A 19,556-nucleotide genomic window follows, 5' to 3' on the forward strand; every position below is an offset into this window, starting at 1 on the left:
GCCGGGACCCCGGAGCGCGCCCGCGGCCCCGGAGTCCCGGAGAATGGGGCGCGGCGGCCAGACCCGTAGCGGTAGCGTAACAAAGAGAAAAGTCTTGCTTTTCCAGGTTCGCTCTCATGTATTTGAGTAATTTCTAAAAGGGGTCTTGAACTTCTATTCTGAACGCCCTGGCCGATTGTTGCGGGTTAATTCTGGATAAGGGTTTGAAATGTGTTAGGCATATTTGTGCCTCTCAGAATATGTAAACGTGAAATTCGCCAGATAACTTTGGCGAGAAGGGGCGCAGGGAAGGGCTGTTTGGTAACGCCTGGGTTTGTTTTTGGAGTAGAATGTTTACTCTGGAAAAAAGAATTCTTGGATCTGCAAATTCCGACTTGTGATTTCTGCAAATCCTGATTAGATTGGCCGCTCTTGGCATGCTTGTCCTGTTTTTTGCTGAGAAAGCCTTATAATAATAGCGTATGCTCACAAACACATTCAAAACATTCGTGTGCTCCAAGTGACAACTGCTGTATGCCTAATAGTTGCTGACAGTTTATTTATTTTTTTAAGTTTGGGATACGACAGTAATTTTACTCTCAGTATAGTCCGTTTTGTTTCTAGGGCATTTTATTCTGGAGCATCTACGCGCAGATGTTTTCTCTGTGAGAAACATGGGTTTAATGCTATAGCTATAGATATTACTCTAAAAATGTCACATACTTTCTCCTTTTAGTGCTTATTTTATTTTAAAGCAACGTTGGCAAAATTACACGTGGTGAGGACCTTAATAGGAAGGGGAATCGCTATAAGATTGAGAAGTAAAGTGTATTTGAGAAACTTTTGGAAAGGGATGTAGAGAGGGAAAATTAAAATGAATTCACAAATAGTTCAGACTGCCTTTTGTAAACTTGTACTGAAGCAGAATCTAGTATGTATTCGTTTACTTACCACAAAACGGAAAGATTTTGTAGAGAAACAAAATCATCGTTTTCCTTTAATAGCTATTTATAAATTATATTTACTTTAGTAAATAATTCCAGACCCAATCACTTTCATATTATTGCATATTATTTTATACCTGAAACAGCCCTCCCCAAAGAACTCTTAAATTTGTACTCATCTTGGTTTTACTATCTTCAGACATTGATAATTGTATTACATCATTTGGCAACAAATACTGCATATTACTGAAAATTAGGATGTGTAGATCATTGATAAATTTGTAAATTATTAAACAAAATCATTATTTTAACATAGTGGGTTTTATATAAATAAGCAAAAAGCAAGCCATTCTTATGGATAGATCTTGGGGGGGATGCACCATATACACACAGACTGCAACTTTTTCAATTTCATCTACTAAAATAATTTGACTTTTCCTTTATCCCTGATGCAGTAATACATTTCAAGTCTCAGGGACAATTGAACGTTTTACTGAGTTTGCTTAATCAGAGCTTAAGTTAATAATTAAGTTATACAGTGTAGTATCTATTGCTTTCAAGGCGTAGTTCTACGTAGTGAAAAGACTACCATATTTGAATGGCACCTAATACAAATATTTATCTTTCCTCTACACATATGCAATATCTTGTCTGTTCGTCTACACTACTTAATCCGCCCGGTTTCCAGTTACCATAATTTTTATATAAAATTGAAACCCACCATCTGATCTCATGAAAGGGTGTTTAGTATGCATATTTATAATCCTTAAATATTTACACTCTTGGTTTATCAATTTTCTGGTTAAAAGCTTATTATTTAAAGTTGTCATTTGCTAATTTTTTTCCATCTTGCTTTACTTATTTATTTAGTTTATACCCCGAAACATCAAAGAGCATTGAAAACTACTGGAAGTGGAAACCATATCTTTTTAATATTTATTTTCTGTTTCCCTCCATAATATGGTGCTTTTACCTACAGAAGGCACGCAGCAAATGCTGTTAATTAACACAGTGCTTTAGGTAGTTTCAGCTTTGTTTTTTTCTTCTGGCCTGCCCCAACCCTTGTTTTTAATATTTTGATTTTCCTGGCTATGGGGAATAACCAGAGCTCAAAACAAACAAAAAACTAGCCAGATAAAACCGTGGTTGGGTCCTTATTAGAGATACAGCTCTGTATGTAATTATAGCATGGTTGTAATCTCCTTAAAGACAGCGACGGCTTAGGGATTCGTCTTAGATTTCTCACGATGCTCATTACGCTGTCTTGTACCCAGAGACGCAACACACATTTGTGGAATGGAATTTCAAAATGTTAAGTTTGGCAAAGCCGAGGGTAGTAGCCGAACCCTTTTCTCCAGCTCTGCCATTCCCTAACACTGTGTGCCCCATCACCTCTGGGCCTGAGACGCAGTCAGGAAAGCAGGACCCAGCAAAGGACTGGGAGTGTGGAATTTGGGATCGATTCCCAGCTTAGCCCGTCCTAGCGTGAAACTGCGAAAGCCGCTTCTCTTCCTGAAGCCTTGGTTCTGCCTGCTAGATGAGAGGGTCGGGAGCAGATCCTGCCTCTCCGCGCGGTTCGGGGCCGGAGCTCAGCGTAGCCATCTATAGCTGGGTCTCGCTAAGCGATTCATCCCCAACAGGCAACCTCTGCGCAGAAGAAGGTGGGGAACCGTCTCAGGACCCTGGAAATATCCGGGATTTTGTAGACTCGTCTAGGGGGAAAAAAACTAATCCAGCTGATACAAAAATTCCCAGCTGGTGCTCGCTCCCATTTGCCTCAGCCCAGAGGTTACCATCAACAGGTCTGGTTAAAAACTCGGTTAGAGCCCGGCGTGGTGGCGCGCACCTGTGGTCCCAGCTACCCGGTAGGCTGAGGCGGGAGGATCGCTTGAGCCCAGGTGTTCGAGGCTGCGGTGAGCTACGATGGCGCCACTGCAGTCCAGCCTGGGTGGCATAGCAAGACTTCGCTCTATAAAACACGTTGTAAGGAGCGTATTTCGAGGTCCTGTGGCTCCAAAGCGGGTATGACAACCTCTCCACCGCCAGTAGGGCTCGCGCTGGTCCCTTTAAATGTTTCCTTCGGGAGCAGAGGGACCGGTCCTTTTAGAGCGCGTCCGTCCAGAAACGCGGCTGCAGAAAGAGGGTTCCGGAGCCTCCGAGTCTACTGGTTGTCCTGGCAACGCCGCTTGCTCTTCCCAAGGGGAGGACGCGGAAGAAGCCGGGGCCTGAGTGCTCCAAGGCCCCGTAGGCTTCCTGCGTTTGTTGCCCCCCCAGCCGCTCATTAACTCAGGATGGCGTGGAAGGTCTCGCCCGCCTCCCCTTCTTGGCCGCGGCTCCGCTTAGGTGAAGGCCTGTTTGGGCGTCCCCACCCTGGAGAGGGGCCGGGGTCTGGATTTTCAGAACTGCCACTCTTCCAGTGGTAAATGAATGGATAACGAGCATTTGTAGGGTATTTTATGATATTTATCAGTAAATCAATTTGATGACGTGAATACTTCCACAAGCGCTTGTTAGGCACCTCACCGCGTCTGAACCACACACCTGCCATTCTTAGTGGGGATTATTCCTCCCATTTGCCTTCAGGGTTAATTTTCTAAAGGGATTGGGACTGGAACTTAGCTCTTTTGGGGGTATTTTGCACTTTTCTCACTTAAGAACTAAAGAACTCTGACATTTGGAGTACTAAAACCTGAAAGAGTTACCTATGAAGAAACACCACCTTATCCAAAATAGGAAGAGGACCACGAATACTAACATTTGGGATTATAGTAGTGCTGGCCATTATCTCATTTAATCCTGACGATGGCCTAGCTTGCTCTCCCTATTTGTAGGATACAGTGAAGGGTGGAGTCTGACCCTGAGCCCAACACAACTCTGAGATAAAATTCCACCCTGCCTCCCGGGTCCTGTTAGTGCCTCCTTTTTCCAGCGGGTGGGGACGGCTTATTATTTGGACACAGCTTGACTGGCTTTTCTTTATATTAAGCAAAGCCCAGCGTTACCTTTGCTTAAGTAACGGCGTTCCTCTTTTCCCAGCGCTGGCGTCGATGCTCACTTCCTTGGGCCATTGGAGACTCCGTTGCTTTTTAATGGCGGCAGCGGCTGCTGGGTGAGCAGCTGGAGGCCGGACAGTGTTCGTCCCATTCGGAGAGGATTGATTTCTCCTGGCGTCACCACCGCTGGGTTGGTGGGGGTAGCTTTTCCCTGTTTGCTCCTCCACTCTTGAAGAAAGAAGAAGATGCCACTGCCATTTGGGTTGAAACTGAAACGCACCCGGCGCTACACGGTGTCTAGCAAGAGCTGCCTGGTTGCCCGGATCCAGCTGCTTAATAACGAGTTTGTGGAGTTCACCCTGTCCGTGGAGAGCACTGGCCAGGAAAGCCTCGAGGCCGTGGCCCAGAGGCTGGAGCTGCGGGAGGTAAGCCACCTAAAGACTGCAGGCTGGGCGCGGGTAGCTCACGCCTGTAATCCCAGCACTGAGAGACCGAGGCGGGTGGATCACTTGAGGTCAGGAGTTCGAGACCAGCCTGGCCAACAGGGTGAAACCTCGTCTCTACTAAAAATACAAGGCCGGGCGCGGTGGCTCACGCCTGTAATCCCAGCACTTTGGGAGGCCGAGGCTGGCGAATCACAAGATCAGGAGTTCGAGACCAGCCTGGCTAATATGGTGAAACCCCATCTCTACTAAAAATAGAAAAATTAGCGGATGTGGTGGTGGGCACCTGTAGTCCCAGCTACTCGGGAGACTGAGGCAGGAGAATCACTTGAACCGGGGAGGCAGAGGCTACAGTGAGCCGAGATTGTGCCACTGCACTCCAGCCTGGGCTACAGAGCAAGACACCAGCTAAAAAAAAAAAAAAAAAAAAAAAAATTAGCTGGGCCTGGTGGTGGGCCCCTGTAATCCCAGCTACTGGAGAGGCTGAGGCAGGAGAATTGCTTGTACCCGGGAGGTGGAGGTTGCAGTGAGCTGAGAGCACACCACTGCACTCCAACCTGGGCAACATGAGCGAAACTCTTGTCTCAAAAAAAAAAAAAAAAAAGACACTGCAGGCTTCTCTGTTCGGCATGCTGGCTGTGTGTTCTAGCCCACTGGCCACTCACTGTGTGTCCCTGGCTGGGATGTCTGAGTTGAGCTTGTAGGTTCTCTCCTCGTGAAGCAAGAATAGATTAGAGCAAGAAATCTTCCCTTGGGGTGCCGTATAATAACTAATGGTTCTTACTTTGAATATGTTTATATTCCCCCCTAAACGTAATCCAGAATCAAATGTGAACACACTCTGGGTTGTTCAAATTTCTATTTTCTAATATACCCCCTATGATATACTAGGTCATCCCTATCTCTAGTACAGTTTACTGACTTCATTCTTTCTTTTTTGTTCATTTTAATTTTTTTAGAGGCAAGGTCTAGCTATGTTGCCCAGGTTGGTTTCAAATTCCTAGGCTCAAGTGATCCTCCCGCAATAGGCATGTGCCACCATGTCCGGCTCCTGACTTCATTCTTTCAACATTCATTGAGTAAACAGAAAATTCATTGACTATATTCTTATAGGTCAGATCAAGGTTCTAGAGACATATTGCCTGAACTCAGTTTGAGTTCTAGTTTCCTTACCATCTGCTTCTATTACCTTGGGCAAGTTATGTGATATCTCTGAGCCCCGGTTCTCCATCTGAAGCATGGGGATGACTGTGACACCTAATTCTCAGAGTAGCATAAGGCCGTAAGCTCTACTAACTGTTAGAGTACTGATTGGGAGGTTTGCCTAGGAAACCCCTAATCCAGTTGGTAGAAAGTTATGGAGTACTTATGTATCCGTATAATGTCTTAAATTTAAAATGTTATGCAAGGCCTGTGAAGAAAGGTCTCTAATTAAACCTAGGACCCTCCCTACCTTTGGCTGCCTGGTTCTGGGGTAAGGGAAAGTTAGAGAAACTGGTTATTCCACCTAAAAAGTCAGGAATAGATGAACTTTCTCCTGGTGACCATCCAGTCACTTATATGAGCACTCAGTACTGAAGACGCATAAGTGCCAAGCACATACATACTTGGAAGCTCACCCTGGTGTTGTTGCCAATAAGAAAACAGGCATGATGCATGCTGTGATAAGGGAGGTAGAGGTTGTGCCATAGGCCAGAGGGAGGTGCAGCAAAGGGAAGGCTGCTCAGGGAAGTTGATTCAGAGCTGTGACCTGAGGATGGGGCAAGGGAGTCCTATCAGGGGCTGGAAGAGTTCCAACAAAGAGAACTGCACAGGGCCAAAGACGCAGAGGGAGCTGGTCTGCCTGAAGCCTGAAGTGTGTGGAGGAAAAGCTGACTGTAAGGGCAGCAAATGAGGATTTTTTGTTAAAGGATTTGGATTTATCCTGAGCATAGTGGGGAAGTTTAATGAAGGGTGTAAACAGGTGTGGTACATTTGTTTCTGTGAAGAGTGAGCCCTTTGGAGAATGATTCGAAGGGCGTGGTTCAGGTACAGATGGTAGCCACCTGGAGTTGGATAGAGTTGGAGAGAGGTGGTTGAAATCTGGAGATATTCAGGACCTACCAAGTAATAGGCAGGGGTTAGCATGGGTCCAGGTTGATATTCAGGTTTTCAGTAGATGGTGGGGCTATAACAGAGAGGAAATGTGAAAGGAAGTGCAGATCTATTAGGGGCAAGGAGGAGCGTGTGGTGAGCTCGGTTTTGGAAATACTGAGTTTGAGGTGTCAGTTGGAGGTGTTGAATAGACAGATGGATCTGTTGATCTGGAGTTCAGGCACGAGATCCAGGTTGGAGGGAAGAGATTGGGAAGTATCAGCCTAAGTGAGTTCATTAAAGCCAGAAGATGGTATGAGGCTCTCCAGGGGAGAAAAAGAGGACATTGCCGACCCCTTATGGTACATTAGAGGAGGGGAGAGTGTTGGAAGGAAACTGAGATGAAACTGCCCAAGAAGAAGAAAGAAAACCAGAACAGCAGGCCTCAGTAACCAGTCCCTGTTTACTTGCATTTATTCTTTCATAGGGATGGGGTCTCACTCCATCACCCAGGCTGGAGTACATTGGCACCATCATAGCTCAATACGTCCTCAAACTCCTAGGCTCAAGTGATCCTTTTGACTTAGTCTGCCAAGAGCTGGGACTATAGGTACACAACCACACCCAGCTAATTTTTTTTTAAAACTTGTATTTTTGAGATGGAGTCTTGCTGTGTTGCCCAGGCTGGTCTGGGAGTTCTTTCCTCTAGTTATCTTCCTGCTTCAACCTCCTGAGTAGGTGGGGTTATAGGCGTGTGCCTCCTTGCTTGGCTTAGTGGCTTATTCTATTTATTTATTTATTTTGCTTGCTTCGACTTTTTTTTTTTCCTACTATGGTTTCTTCTTCCTGTAATTTTCTTCCTCATGCACCAGGTCTGTCTATAACGCCTAGAGTCAGCTTCTTGAAGAACTATGGTTTGTTTATTTATTTATTTATTTATTTTGAGATGGAGTCTCACTCCGTCGCCCAGGCTGGAGTGCAGTGGCGCAATCTTGACTCACTGTAAGCGCCACCTCCTGGGTTCACGCCATTCTTCTGCCTCAGCCTCCCGAGTAGCTGGGACTACAGGTGCCTGCCACCACGCCTGGCTAATTTTTTTGTATTTTTAGTAGAGATGGGGTTTCACCGTGTTAGCCAGGATGGTCTTGATCTCCTGACCTCGTGATCCACCCGTTTCGGCCTCCCAGAGTGCTGGGATTACAGGCATGAGCCACCGCGCCCGGCCCCGGTTTATTTTTATACCAGGTGTGGAATGTGTTCAGTAAATACAGGGAGAACTGAACCCACAGGCATTGCCTTCCTTCTGTTAATAAATCCAGAGAAATTGCCATCCATTATTAGAAGTTATCAGTCTCAGGGAACTGGTAACTTTATATAGCTGTGGGTATATTTTGAGCCTGATTTTTACCAGAAGAGGAAACAGGCATGGTCCCTAGAAAATGTTTTGCCCTTGGAGAGTCTGTTCCACAGTTTCTGACATTTAGTAACAGTCAATGGTAGAAAATTTGTATAGCAAACTTTTCCTTTGAAAGCTCCAGAAGCTCTGCTCTGTAGCATATAAACAGATGGCCCAGGCGTCAGGCCTAATCTTACCAAATGACTGTTCAGAAATAATCTGAGTGGGGTCACACCTGTTTCTAGTTTGTACATATAGTCTCTGATTCATACCAAGAAATATCAGTATGTTGGTTTCTTGCACTATTCTCTCACCAAGCAAATCTGGAATTATATCTTATAGATTTGGGTGAAAACCTTTGTTACTGTCCAAATATAAATGGAGGGAAAAGTCTTTCCTCTTGCTTAATTGAATACCATTTCACTTCTATAATGACAATTTTTTTTTTTTGAGATGGAGTTTCACTCTTACTGCCCAGGCTAGAGTGCAATGGTGTGATCTCAGTTCACTGCAACCTCTGCCTCCCAGGTCCAAGCGGTTCTTCTGCCTCAGCCTCCCCAGTAGCTGGGATTACAGGTGCCTACCACCACGCCTGGCTAATTTTTTTTTTTTTTTTTTTTTAAGTAGAGACGGGGTTTTATTATGTTGGCCAGGCTGGTCTCGAACTCCTGACCTCACATGATCTGTTCACCTTGGCCTCCCAAAGTGCTGGGATTACAGGAGTGAGCCACCGTGCACGGCCCTATAATGACAGTTACAAGGGCAGCACGATAATATTATTATAACACTATACCCAAGGGTTTCAGCTATATCAGTAGTGTTTCTTACACTGGGTGTATGGGTATTTTTTTTTGTTTGTATTTTTAGTCTTCATATTTTTACAAGTGTCTAAGATATATTAAATTAAAAGCAACATGGTTAATATACATATATCCAATATAGTTAACTTAGGTTGCTAACTTTCTTCTCAATTCACCATATTTGAACTACAGAAAGTAACTTTTAAAAATGGGAAAATGAATGATCCCCTTAGGAAAATGTTGCTGTTCATTATAGCAATAGTTTCTCAAAGCTGTTGGAATTCCCTGCCTATCATTCTTCTGAGTTTCAAAACATTTTTTTCAGGAGAGGCTTTGAGTCCTTATGGAGTTTAAGGGGAGCTAGAAAATTCTCTCAAATTTTAAAAGTATATGCTGAAAAGTATATGCTGAAGGAGGTGGCTTGAAGGAGGTGGTGAGACAAGAGGGTGCTACCTGGGCATGGCCGCTGCCTGGGGCATCACCTTGATGGAATCAGCACAGTCCAGAGTGCAAGAGCCAGGCTCAAAAATCTCATGTCATGGGAAGATCTGATTTAATCTAGCTCACTGAGAATGATGTGCAAAACCAGGACCCAAGTTTAGTAATTTATAAGCAGTAAGGAACTGCCAAGGGTCCCAGGTATGTGTACCCTCTGCCCAGGCTAAGATTTTCCTATAGTTAGGGCACATGGGAGCCAGAACAAACCAGAAGTTTCATGGTGAACATGGAATCAGTAGAGGTGTTGCCTTGAAAAAGTAGGTATTTTCATAAGTAGGCCAGGCGTGATGGCTCATGCCTGTAATCCCAGCACTTTGGGAGGCCGAGGTGGGCGGATCACCTGAGGTCAGGAGTTCAAGACTAGCCTGTCCTGGCCAACATCGTGAAACCCCATCTCTACTAAAAGTACAAAAAAATTAACTGGGCGTGCTGGTGTTTGCCTGTAGTCCCAGCTACTTGGAAGGCTGAGACAGGAGAATCACTTGAACCCGAGAGGCAGACGTTGCAACGAGCTGAGATTGTGCCACTGCACTCCAGCCTGGGTGACAGAGTGAGACTCTGTCTAAAAAAAAAAAAAAAGAAAGAAAGAAAAGAAAAAGTACATATTTTTAAGCAGAGAATTGCTGCCTCCAGGACCAGACAAATTCCTTTAAGTCAGGATACCCTTTCCTCTGGGTGGTGCTTCAGTGGTGCTTTAGTCCCTGTCTGCCTCTTGAGATGGATGCTCAGCAAAGTGGTTAAGATAGTCTGCAGTAGTCAGAAACACCTAGGTTGCATCCAAGTGCTGTAATTTAAGTAATTATTAAATCAATTTCCCAAGGTCATTGATTTTTCATCTGTAAGTTGGGGATAATAATAGTACCTACTTGATAGTGGCTATAAGGATTCAGTGTTAAATGTAAAACATTTAGCAAAGGACCTGGTATTTGGGAAACTCCTAATAAGTGTTCATCTTTATTCTCTTCATAGGAATTCTTTTCTTTTCTTTTCTATTTTTCTTTTGTTTTTTGGTGAGCTGGAGTCTTGCTCTGTCGCCCAGGCTGGAGTGCAAATGGCGCGATCTCAGCTCACTGCAACTTCCACCTCCTGGGGTCAAGCAATTGTCTCACCTCAGCCTCCCAAGTAGCTGGGATTACAGGCGCCTGCCACCACTCCTGGCTAATTTTTATATTTTTAGTAGAGATGGGATTTCACTATGTTGGCCAAGCTGGTCTTGAACTCCTGACCTCAGGTGATCCACCCGCCTCGGCCTCCCAAAGTGCTGGGATTGCAGGCATGAGCCACCACACCCAGCCTAAAAAGGTTTTTAATCCTCAGGATATGGGGAAGTTCTGAAACCATGGAAGTCTCTTCAAGATTATTATTTTTTTGATGTTTTTGCTATGGTATATTGTGTTAGTTTTATAACTTAGAGGATAGTTTTCTTTCACCTGTTTCTGAGGTGTGTGTGTGTGTGTTGGGGCCTCTTTATTGTTGTTCCCATATATGGCCTTCATACATAACTGTTGCTTTGAAGTTGAGTTAAAGACTGAGCCACTGCTAAAAATTACCTGCAAGGTATTTTGTTGAAGATGAAAGTCTAGCAAAATGTATATGGTAGCCTCTCATTTCTTAATTATAGGCTTTGGTTTATCATAGATCTTTACGAAATGTTTTTTAAATTGTGTGTTCAGTGCATTACATACAATGTCAAGTTTTTGTTCCATAGAATATAAGCTCCATCAAAGTAGGAATCTTGTTGACTGGAGCATTGCCAGGGTCTGGGATAGTGCCTTTCACCTTACAGTATGTTGTTGCTGAATGAATGTTTACTTAGTTTAAAAATTAAGAGTTTTGAATTTAGATTGATAAATATGGACAGCAGTACAATTAAGTCTGCCTTTGTTTGCTCTGATTTTATTTCCTGGAGAGAGTTAAACATTTCCAAGGTTTTGTATTCAAATAGAAAAGCACCATTTTCTTTAGACTCTTCTTTTTTACTTTGGGGCTTCTTCTGAAACACCTAGAAAGTGATCTAGTTGTAGTGACTCTCTGAGGTAAGATTGCTGTGTCAAGGGAGTGTCAGCTTCCTCACTGGACTTTGAACAGATACTTCTCATAGCACCTTATGGCAGATGGGGATATTTTTTGGCTAGGGGATTTGTTAGAGAGGAATCAAGCATATAATGCAAACCATAACCCTCAAGCACAACTTTAGAAAGTGTTCTTGGCCATCAAAGTGTTTTATTTTAAATTAGTATCTGAGGTATTCCAAATATCCACTGACCTTATCTTGACTGTTATCTGAGTAGACATCAAGAATTTCATGCTTATTTCCTTGTGTACTAAGTGTTTTCATTTGGACTCTAAAAATAGCTGAAATATGTGTAAAGTCAAAGTCTAGTACCCAGAAACTTTTTTACCTTTTAGGCCGAGTAGTTATTCATTTAGGTGTGTATGTTATAAAACAAATAAGTCTGAGGTAGAGACAAGAATCTGTGAATATTTTCAGTTAGAGCTATTGGACCATCTGAAGGAAATATGTTAGGTTGGCCTCTCACCTAGATAGAGAAAGCTTTCTCAAGTCTAACACCAATTATAAATGATCAGGGATTTTTCTTGATGTTTAGGTTTTCTGTTACTTTTCTTCTTTGGTCTAGGTAATTAAGAATTAGCCATATAAATAAGTATGGAAATTACACATACAAACATGGAGGATATGCGTTTTAAAGTCTATTCTGTAATCACAAGTTATTGCAGATTTTGGAAACCTGTTTATTTGAAGAATGGAGTATTATTCAACCTAGGCTTAATTCCTAATAAACTTAAAGGCTAATAGCCTAAGATGTTTTCCTTCCAGTATTGGATTTTTCCCTTGAGATACCAGATGTCCTTATTTTCTTACCAACAGTCTGTCACAGTGGTATAGTCTCAAGACCATGTGGAATTAAGCATGAATTTACTCATTTGAGATTTGTAAGGTGAGTTACAAAATGGTGGACATGAGGGAACTGATGGGGTTTTGGGAGACTCTAAGTGCTGTCACTGTCATTGGTGTATAGATTCAGATTCCATTCCGTCTAATATCTCTAGAAGCTTTGATTTTCCTTTTGGGTAAGTGAGCATTATTGTGCTGGAGGCTTAATTTGCCTCATTTAATCTTCACAATGAATTAGGCGTTGCATTATCTTTTCCATTTTCAAGTTAGGAAACTGAAGTTATGAAAAGTTCGAGTGATTACATAGCTGATAAGCAAAAGACCCAGGATTTGAGATTTTATGTCAGACTTGTGCTCGAACTTTGACCTTTAAATTGATGGCGGTCATGGCCCCCTTTGAGATCTGATGTAAACACAGAATTTTGTATACAATTTCAGGTGGTTCATAGCCACTCTCCCCTGAGTCCATCTGTGGGCCTAGGCTGTGGGCGTGGAGGCTTCCTGGTTAAGGCAGTCTCTCCCTTTCTCTCCACTTGTCACAGAGCAGGATCTTTCTTCCCTGGTCTTCTACTTCCCAGGGTGAAGATGCTGGAAGGATGGAATATTTGTGAACAACTCAAGACCTTCATAATTAAAAAATAATCATTTGCCTCTGAATATAGTTCCTCCCCTCGCTGACCCTTCTACTACAAATGCCCTTTTTTCTTTGGACTTCATCTTTAGGTCTCAGGAAGGGCCATTCATTCCTCAGTGGGACAACTTACTATTAAGGAAAAAGCCCCTTTCAGGGGGACAGAGGGGAGGTCGTGAGTGGGAATTCCCCCACTGTACTGCTGATGGTAGATCCATGTCTGTCTTTCCTTCTAGGCAGCAGGTATGTGACGAATCTTCAGGAATTGAATGGATGATTCATTCTTCATTTATACATTAATCAAGTTCCCAGGCCAATTGTTGAGCCCTCTATGTCATTCTTCTTGTCAGATACACACCTTATGTGAACGTGGCATTTTCTTTTCTATTAACAAGGATTCATCATTCTCTTAACAATATGCCAATTTAGCAAATATTTTCCTATTCAGTTCTCTGAGCAATTTGTTCATAAACAAATGTCACTTAGATTTCCTTTATCTTTTAATGAATTGACAGAACATCCAGAGGCAATTTAAATTTTTCCTAAGATGCTAATATTACTAGAAGAAACTATGTATGTCACAAATCCTTCATGAGAATTGGCAGCATGTAGTAGAAATAACTTCCTATCAAGGGTTTGTACCACTTTCTATAGTAGATTACCCAAATGTGATCATTAAAAGGTGTATAGTGTTGAGATTTATAAATGGGGCAGAGTAGTTTTGTTATTTTAACTAAGTTTTGACTGAGAAGGCTAACAAAATATACGGGTAATCTCATGCTGAGTGGCAAGCTCATGTGAATCTAAAAACAACTTGTTGGCTGGGTAAGGTGACTCATGCCTATAATCACAGCACTTTGACAGGCTGAGACAGTAAGATTGCTTGAGTCCAGGAGTTCAACACCAGCCTGGGGAACATAGTGAGACCCTATCTATACAAAGAATTAAAAAATTAGCTGGACATGGTAGCATATGCCTGTAGTTTCAGCTACTCTAGAGGCTGAGGTGGGAGGATCACTTGAGCCCAGGAAGGCAAGGCTGCAGTGAGCCATGATCATGCCACTGTCCTCTAACCTGGGTGGCAGAGTAAGACCCTGTCTCCAGAAAAAAATGAAAATAAAAACAACTTGTTATGTTGCAGTTACTTAAATGCCTCAGACTTCGTTAGTCAAATGAATCTTGATGTCAAGTGAATTTTCAGTGCATTGAACTTTATACTGTTGAATTCAACTACAATTGGCAAAGTGGGGTTTTGGAAGCAAAGAGGTAAAGTTTTGGTGCTCAATGGACTTGGGTTCAAATCCCTACAGACTACCTGTGTGAAGTAAGGAAACCAGCTTCCCTGGGATTTGTTTCTTTTGTATGTGATATGGCTGCATGTAATAGTAAGAATGATAACTATATATTGGGTACTGACCATATGCCATGCCCTGTGCTGGTTGCTTTACGTATGTTTAACCCTGTGTATAATCAACTCTGTTTCCTTCCACCATCTCATTGATGGAGTAGACCAAAGACTAATAGCATCTATAGGACACTCATTACCTGGCAGCTCTTTTTTAGTATTCTTTAGCCATTTCCACTTTCTGTTTCATCATGTAAATTTGTTAGTTGCGATAATATACTGAGGGATAATAATGGGTTGGAGGAAAATCACTGGAGAGGTATTATTGTTAAGTCAGGTAACTGAGTGTAGAGCTACACCACTGAGAATTAAGATATTCACCATAACATCCTTTCTCTTCCTGCAAGTTTGGTATGAAATATCTAGAAAATAACATTCTCATTCCCTTGTATTTTGCACTTACAAATAATATGTAGACACATGCATACTTGACTCGCCTGTGTTTTTATGATTGATGCTTATTTTGAAGTCAAATTTATGTTTAGTGACTTAAGGAAAGAATACTTAAACTATACAGTATGATAACAGAAAAATGGAGCATATTTAATAGTGAATATGTCTAAAATTGTATTATTATTTGTAAAATGTCTGCTACCCTTCAGTAGAATGCAGATTTCTCTGTATGATGCTATACAACTAATGCCTGGTTAGGACAGCTAGTTGGTGACAGCCCCCTGCTAGAATTCAGGTATTCCAGCTCTTGGTTTAGCACTTTTCTCTCAATATACTACTTTTCCATGGAGCCATTGCCATTTTCCTAAAAGAAAAGCAATCCAAATGTTGGTATTGTCTATTTACTTTAAAAGGAAATAAAGGGAAAGAAGACCAGGCGTGGTGGCTCATGCCTGTAATCCCAGCACTTTGAGAGGCCGAGGTGTGTAGATCACCTGAGGTCGGGAATTCAAGACTAGCCTGACCAACATGGGGAAACCCTGTCTCTACTAAAAATACAAAATTGCTGGGCATGGTGGTGCATGCCTGTAATCCCAGCTACTCAGGAGGCGGAGGCAGGAGAATCGCTTGAACCTGGGAGGCAGAGGTTGTGGTGAGTCAAGATCATGCCATTGCACTCCAGCCTGGGCAACAAGAGTGAAACTCCATCTCAAAAAAAAATATATATATATATATATATTAAAAAACCAGGCATGGTGGCAGTTGCTTGTAATCCCAGCTAGCTACTCGGGAAGCTGAGGCAGGAGAATTGCTTGAAACCAGGAGACGGAGGTTGCAGTGAGTTGAGATTGCGCCATTGCACTCCAGCCTGGGCAACAGAGTGAGACTGCATCTCATGAAAAAAAAAGAAAGAAAGAAAGAAAGAAAGAAAAAGGTAAAGAAAAGGAAAAGTTCCCAAAGACAGAGTCCTATTAGTGAAGGAAGTATTTAAGTGTAGGATCTCCTCTACTAAATAAATGTAATATGAAATTTGATACTGTTTAAAGGGACTAGAAAACCATGATAAGAAGATCTCATATCACTTGAGCACTTGTTTGCATGTGCTTTAAATGTTTTTGCTTATTTTGATCTTCACAAAAATCCTCTATATGAGGCACTCTTATGTCCATCTCCATTTTACTGATGGGAAAACTGAGACACAAAGGTATTAAGTAACTTGCTCGTGGTTACATGGCAGAAACCACAGCTAGAGTAGTTCTGGCTCCTTGAACAGTATCTTTCTTCCTAGATTATAATCTTTGACAAGTGACAGGTGGCTTGCTCTGGAGCTCATGTCCTTAATGACAGCCTGGCACAGAGTGGCCTCCTAAATATGACAGTAGTTGTTGTAAGTACTCTGGAGATATTTGTTATTTAATTTTTTATTTTTACAATTATCTTGCTTGAGATAGGTTTTTGCACTCACGTCAGGCAAAGAAAGGTAAGCATGAGAAGGAACATGAGTGTCATTAGGCCAGCAAGACACTGTTGGGGAATCCCCGAGGTGTTTAGGGCAGAGCTGTTTGATGAGAAGCCTTTGGTGAGCTTATTCCCTGGCAGAGTTGGAAGTATCAGACTGACGAAATACATCCCAGCAGAGTTCTCTGCTGAGATATTTTCCAAAGCAACATCTGCTTGCGCTGTTGGATGAATTTGGTGGGCTTCTAGATTCAGATTCTTCATCCAAGCAAGAAGGAAGGTAGAGGCAGTGAGTCCATTGAAGTACTGGCTGCCTTTCCTGATGAGCCCAGGCTGTGATTGAAGAATAAGAAGTTCTGATTTATCTTTGGTTATGTGGGTCATAAACTAAACAACCTTTTATATAGTAGCACATAGAGCACATTAGCTTTTGCCCATATTGAAACTTTGCGCAGTAACATCTCAATTATCCCTGTCATTCTTGTTGGTAATATGTATATACAGTCATGTGCTGCATATGACATTTTGGTAAATAACAGACTGCTTATAAGATAGTGGTCCCATAAGATTTTAATACTGTGGTTTTACTATACCTTTCCTATGTTTACATAAGCGTAGATACACAAATACCATTGTGTTTCAGTTGCCTACAACATTCACTACAGTAATGTGGTATACAGGTTTGTAGCCTAGCAGCAATAGGCTATATCACATGCCCTAAATGTGTAGGAGGCTACACCGTCTAGGTTTGTGTAAGTACACTCCATGATGTTCACACAATGAAATAGACCAATGATGCATTCCCACATCGTTAAGGGACATGTGACTGTACTAAAATTTCCACTTTAATCCTAGTTTACTCTTTTAAAAAAAGTTGATATTGTCTTAATCTTATAATTCAAGATCTTTCTCCATAGCACTAATCAGTATATGGCATAGTATATATTTTGCTTCTTTGTCTGTCTTTCCCTACTGGAATTAAGTTATGTGAGGTCAGGAATTTTGTTCTCTTGTTCAGTGCTGTATTCCTAGTTCCCAGAACAGTGATTGACATGTAGTAGGTATTCAATCCATATTCATTGAATGAATAGATCAGTCTTTCTAAACATTCGTCCAGTTAAAAATAGAGTATATTTATTTGTGTTTTGGAGGCATCATATTCATAGCATCTGATTGTCCAGGATAGTAAATAGAAAAGAGATAAGCAGTTCATCCATGTGGACAGGATCTCAATTTGTGCCTCCTACTGTCTTTCAATCCCTGAAATTGGCTTATCATTTGACTCTTCCTGAAAGTTAAACGCTACAGCAACAACAAAAATCTAGCCACACAAGGAGTTCAGTTACTTGGACTTCAGTATAATTTCAGAATAATTTAGAAGGCCAAGATGTACTCTTGATTATTTTCTTGAGTCTTCATTTAGTTGTAATAGAGTATAATGATATTACATATTACCACTTTGGCTGTGAAATATATATTATTTGATCAAGTATAGAAGAAAACTGATTAAAATTAAACAGAAAAGGAAAAAATGCTGCCTGCTTTGAGGCAACATGACCGCCATTATCTGTCACAAGGAAGAAGTACGATACTTCATTATTTATGGCAGACTCTGTAAAGGTAAGCTCCAGGCTTGAATTAGGTTAATACTTGTTAACTACCATGGTTAGATGATCTCTTCCTGGGATAGACTGTGTCTAGTGCTATCTTCTCTCATCTCTTTCCTGATGAAAAGTCTTCTGACTTTTGCCTAGTCTAAGAAAGGCATCAGGATAAAATTATATTTGCAATTTTAGATGGGATTAACTTTTATCAACCCAATGCATCAGTGGCTTTAAAAACCCTTCAGCTAATTTGTGTGTCCCTCTGCTCTACTTTAAAAATAGTACAACCAAAAAGACTCTTAAAATAATTAGACGAGAAATGACTTAGGGATTAGGAAAGGGTTTACATTCTGACAGGATTTGGACCTGCTTATAATAGCTGATGTCTCCTTAGAGGACTGTGATTTGGGATGCTGCACATATTTTTCCCCAGCTCAAATTTGTAAACTCTGCTTTGCTTTGAACAAAAAACTTGGTTATCAGATCACTTTGTTCTTAGTCAACATCAGTTCATGTAAAGTAAGTCAACCATATTGTGCTGAAAAGAAGCCAGGTTTGTTTTAACTTTTATTTTTACTATAGTTTACAAAGCAGGCACAGTTTTCTGTACAATTTTAGAGGAGTAGCTATGAAAAAAATTTAAACAACTATGAAGAAATCATTGAATAACTTTTTGAAAACTATCCTGATATATTTGTTCATAACAAAATGGGAAAGGAAGGGAGAATGTAAACACACCTGACAATGAAAGTTTCACAAAAATCTCTACAGTGATAAATGAGAATTGATCTAGGGGATGCTAGAAGATTCAGTGATTTAACAACTTCTGCTGGAATGAGTCCACAGGTCAAGTCAACTTGCTTTGACCACCAGTGAGAGTGGATGCAGCTGTGGAGAAAGAGAAGCCACGTGGAGGTAAAGTTTCTTATCAGGAAAAGCACTGGGAAGTTATATAACGAAGCATGGCAGGAGACATGAATTGAACGCCAGTAACTAAAGGCTAGTCTGCTGGAAAACTTCTGTTACAGTTCAACGAAGTCCATTAACAGGACATACATAGTCCAGAAGATTTGGACTCAAGGAAGAGAGGATGCGTGCTTCTGGGAAGATATCCTAGACCAAGGCACTAGTTGAAATTTCAGGCACATGGGGCCTGTCTATACCAAAGTTTTTGCATTTCTTTTAATAAAGGTCCTGGTATATTCAGACTTTAAAGGAAGAAATTAGTTTGACTATTATTTAAATAGTGATATTTTCAAGGAAGAAGCATGCTTGATTCAAGTTTTGTTCTATTTTCTATCATACCTGAAGAGAGTCTATCTGCCAAATATATATACCATAACAAAGATAAGAGTGCTTTTCAGCATTATCAATACAATTAGAACTTACAAAGTTCTTCACCACAATTTTGAAGAAGGGAGGGTACATGTTATTTTCCCTATTAAGAAACAGACTCAGTGAGGAAGTGAGATACTCCAGAGCTGGCAAGTGGTAAAGCCAGGACTCAAAGGCCAAGCCTTTTGCCTGCAAATCTAGTGCTCTTTGTACCACACCATGCTAGTGGCAGCTATTGGAATCTCAGGCATAGTCGCCCGGAGGAATTACAGCCATATGTCACTTAAGGACAGGGAAATGTTCTAAGAAATTCGTTAGGCAATTTCATTGTTGTGCGAACGTCACAGGGAATACTTAAACCTATGTGGTATAGCCTGCTACACACCTGCTATATCCTGTAGTCTAGTCCTGGTAGGCCATAAACCTGTCCAACATGTTACTGTACTGAATACTGTAGGTAATTATAACAACGGTATTTGTGTACTTAAACATATCTAAGCATAGAAAAGGTGCAGTAAAAATGTGATGTAAAAGATTAAAAAGATACACCTGTATAGGATACTTACCATGAATGGAGCTTACAGAACTAAAAGTTGCTCTGGGTGAGTCAGTGAGTGAATATGAAGGCCTAGGAAGTTGCACTATAGTAGTAGGACACTATTGTAGCCTCTAGAAACACTGTACAGC

General features: G+C 41.5%; 1 protein-coding gene across 6 annotated transcripts in view; it reads left to right on the forward strand.

Annotated features, from left to right (window-relative positions):
• The window catches only part of PTPN21 (protein tyrosine phosphatase non-receptor type 21), an 88,098-nt gene that overhangs the window by 132 nt on the left and 68,410 nt on the right, over positions 1-19,556 (forward strand). Inside the window, exons 1-2 of one of the 6 annotated variants that reach the window (XM_021941447.2) lie at positions 44-3,342; positions 3,960-4,341. The exons of 1 other annotated variant lie outside the window; for it this stretch is intronic. In XM_021941447.2, coding sequence (XP_021797139.2) covers positions 4,162-4,341 — 180 coding nt within the window. In that variant the 5' untranslated portion in view covers positions 44-3,342; positions 3,960-4,161. Of the gene's footprint in view, positions 1-32; positions 4,342-19,556 lie in introns of those variants that run through there. 4 more of the 6 variants (XM_021941450.2, XM_021941448.2, XR_002523463.2 and 1 more) reach the window with 4 other exon arrangements.

Source organism: Papio anubis, chromosome 7, assembly GCF_008728515.1.
Source record: "Papio anubis isolate 15944 chromosome 7, Panubis1.0, whole genome shotgun sequence".
Lineage (NCBI taxonomy): Eukaryota > Metazoa > Chordata > Mammalia > Primates > Cercopithecidae > Papio > Papio anubis.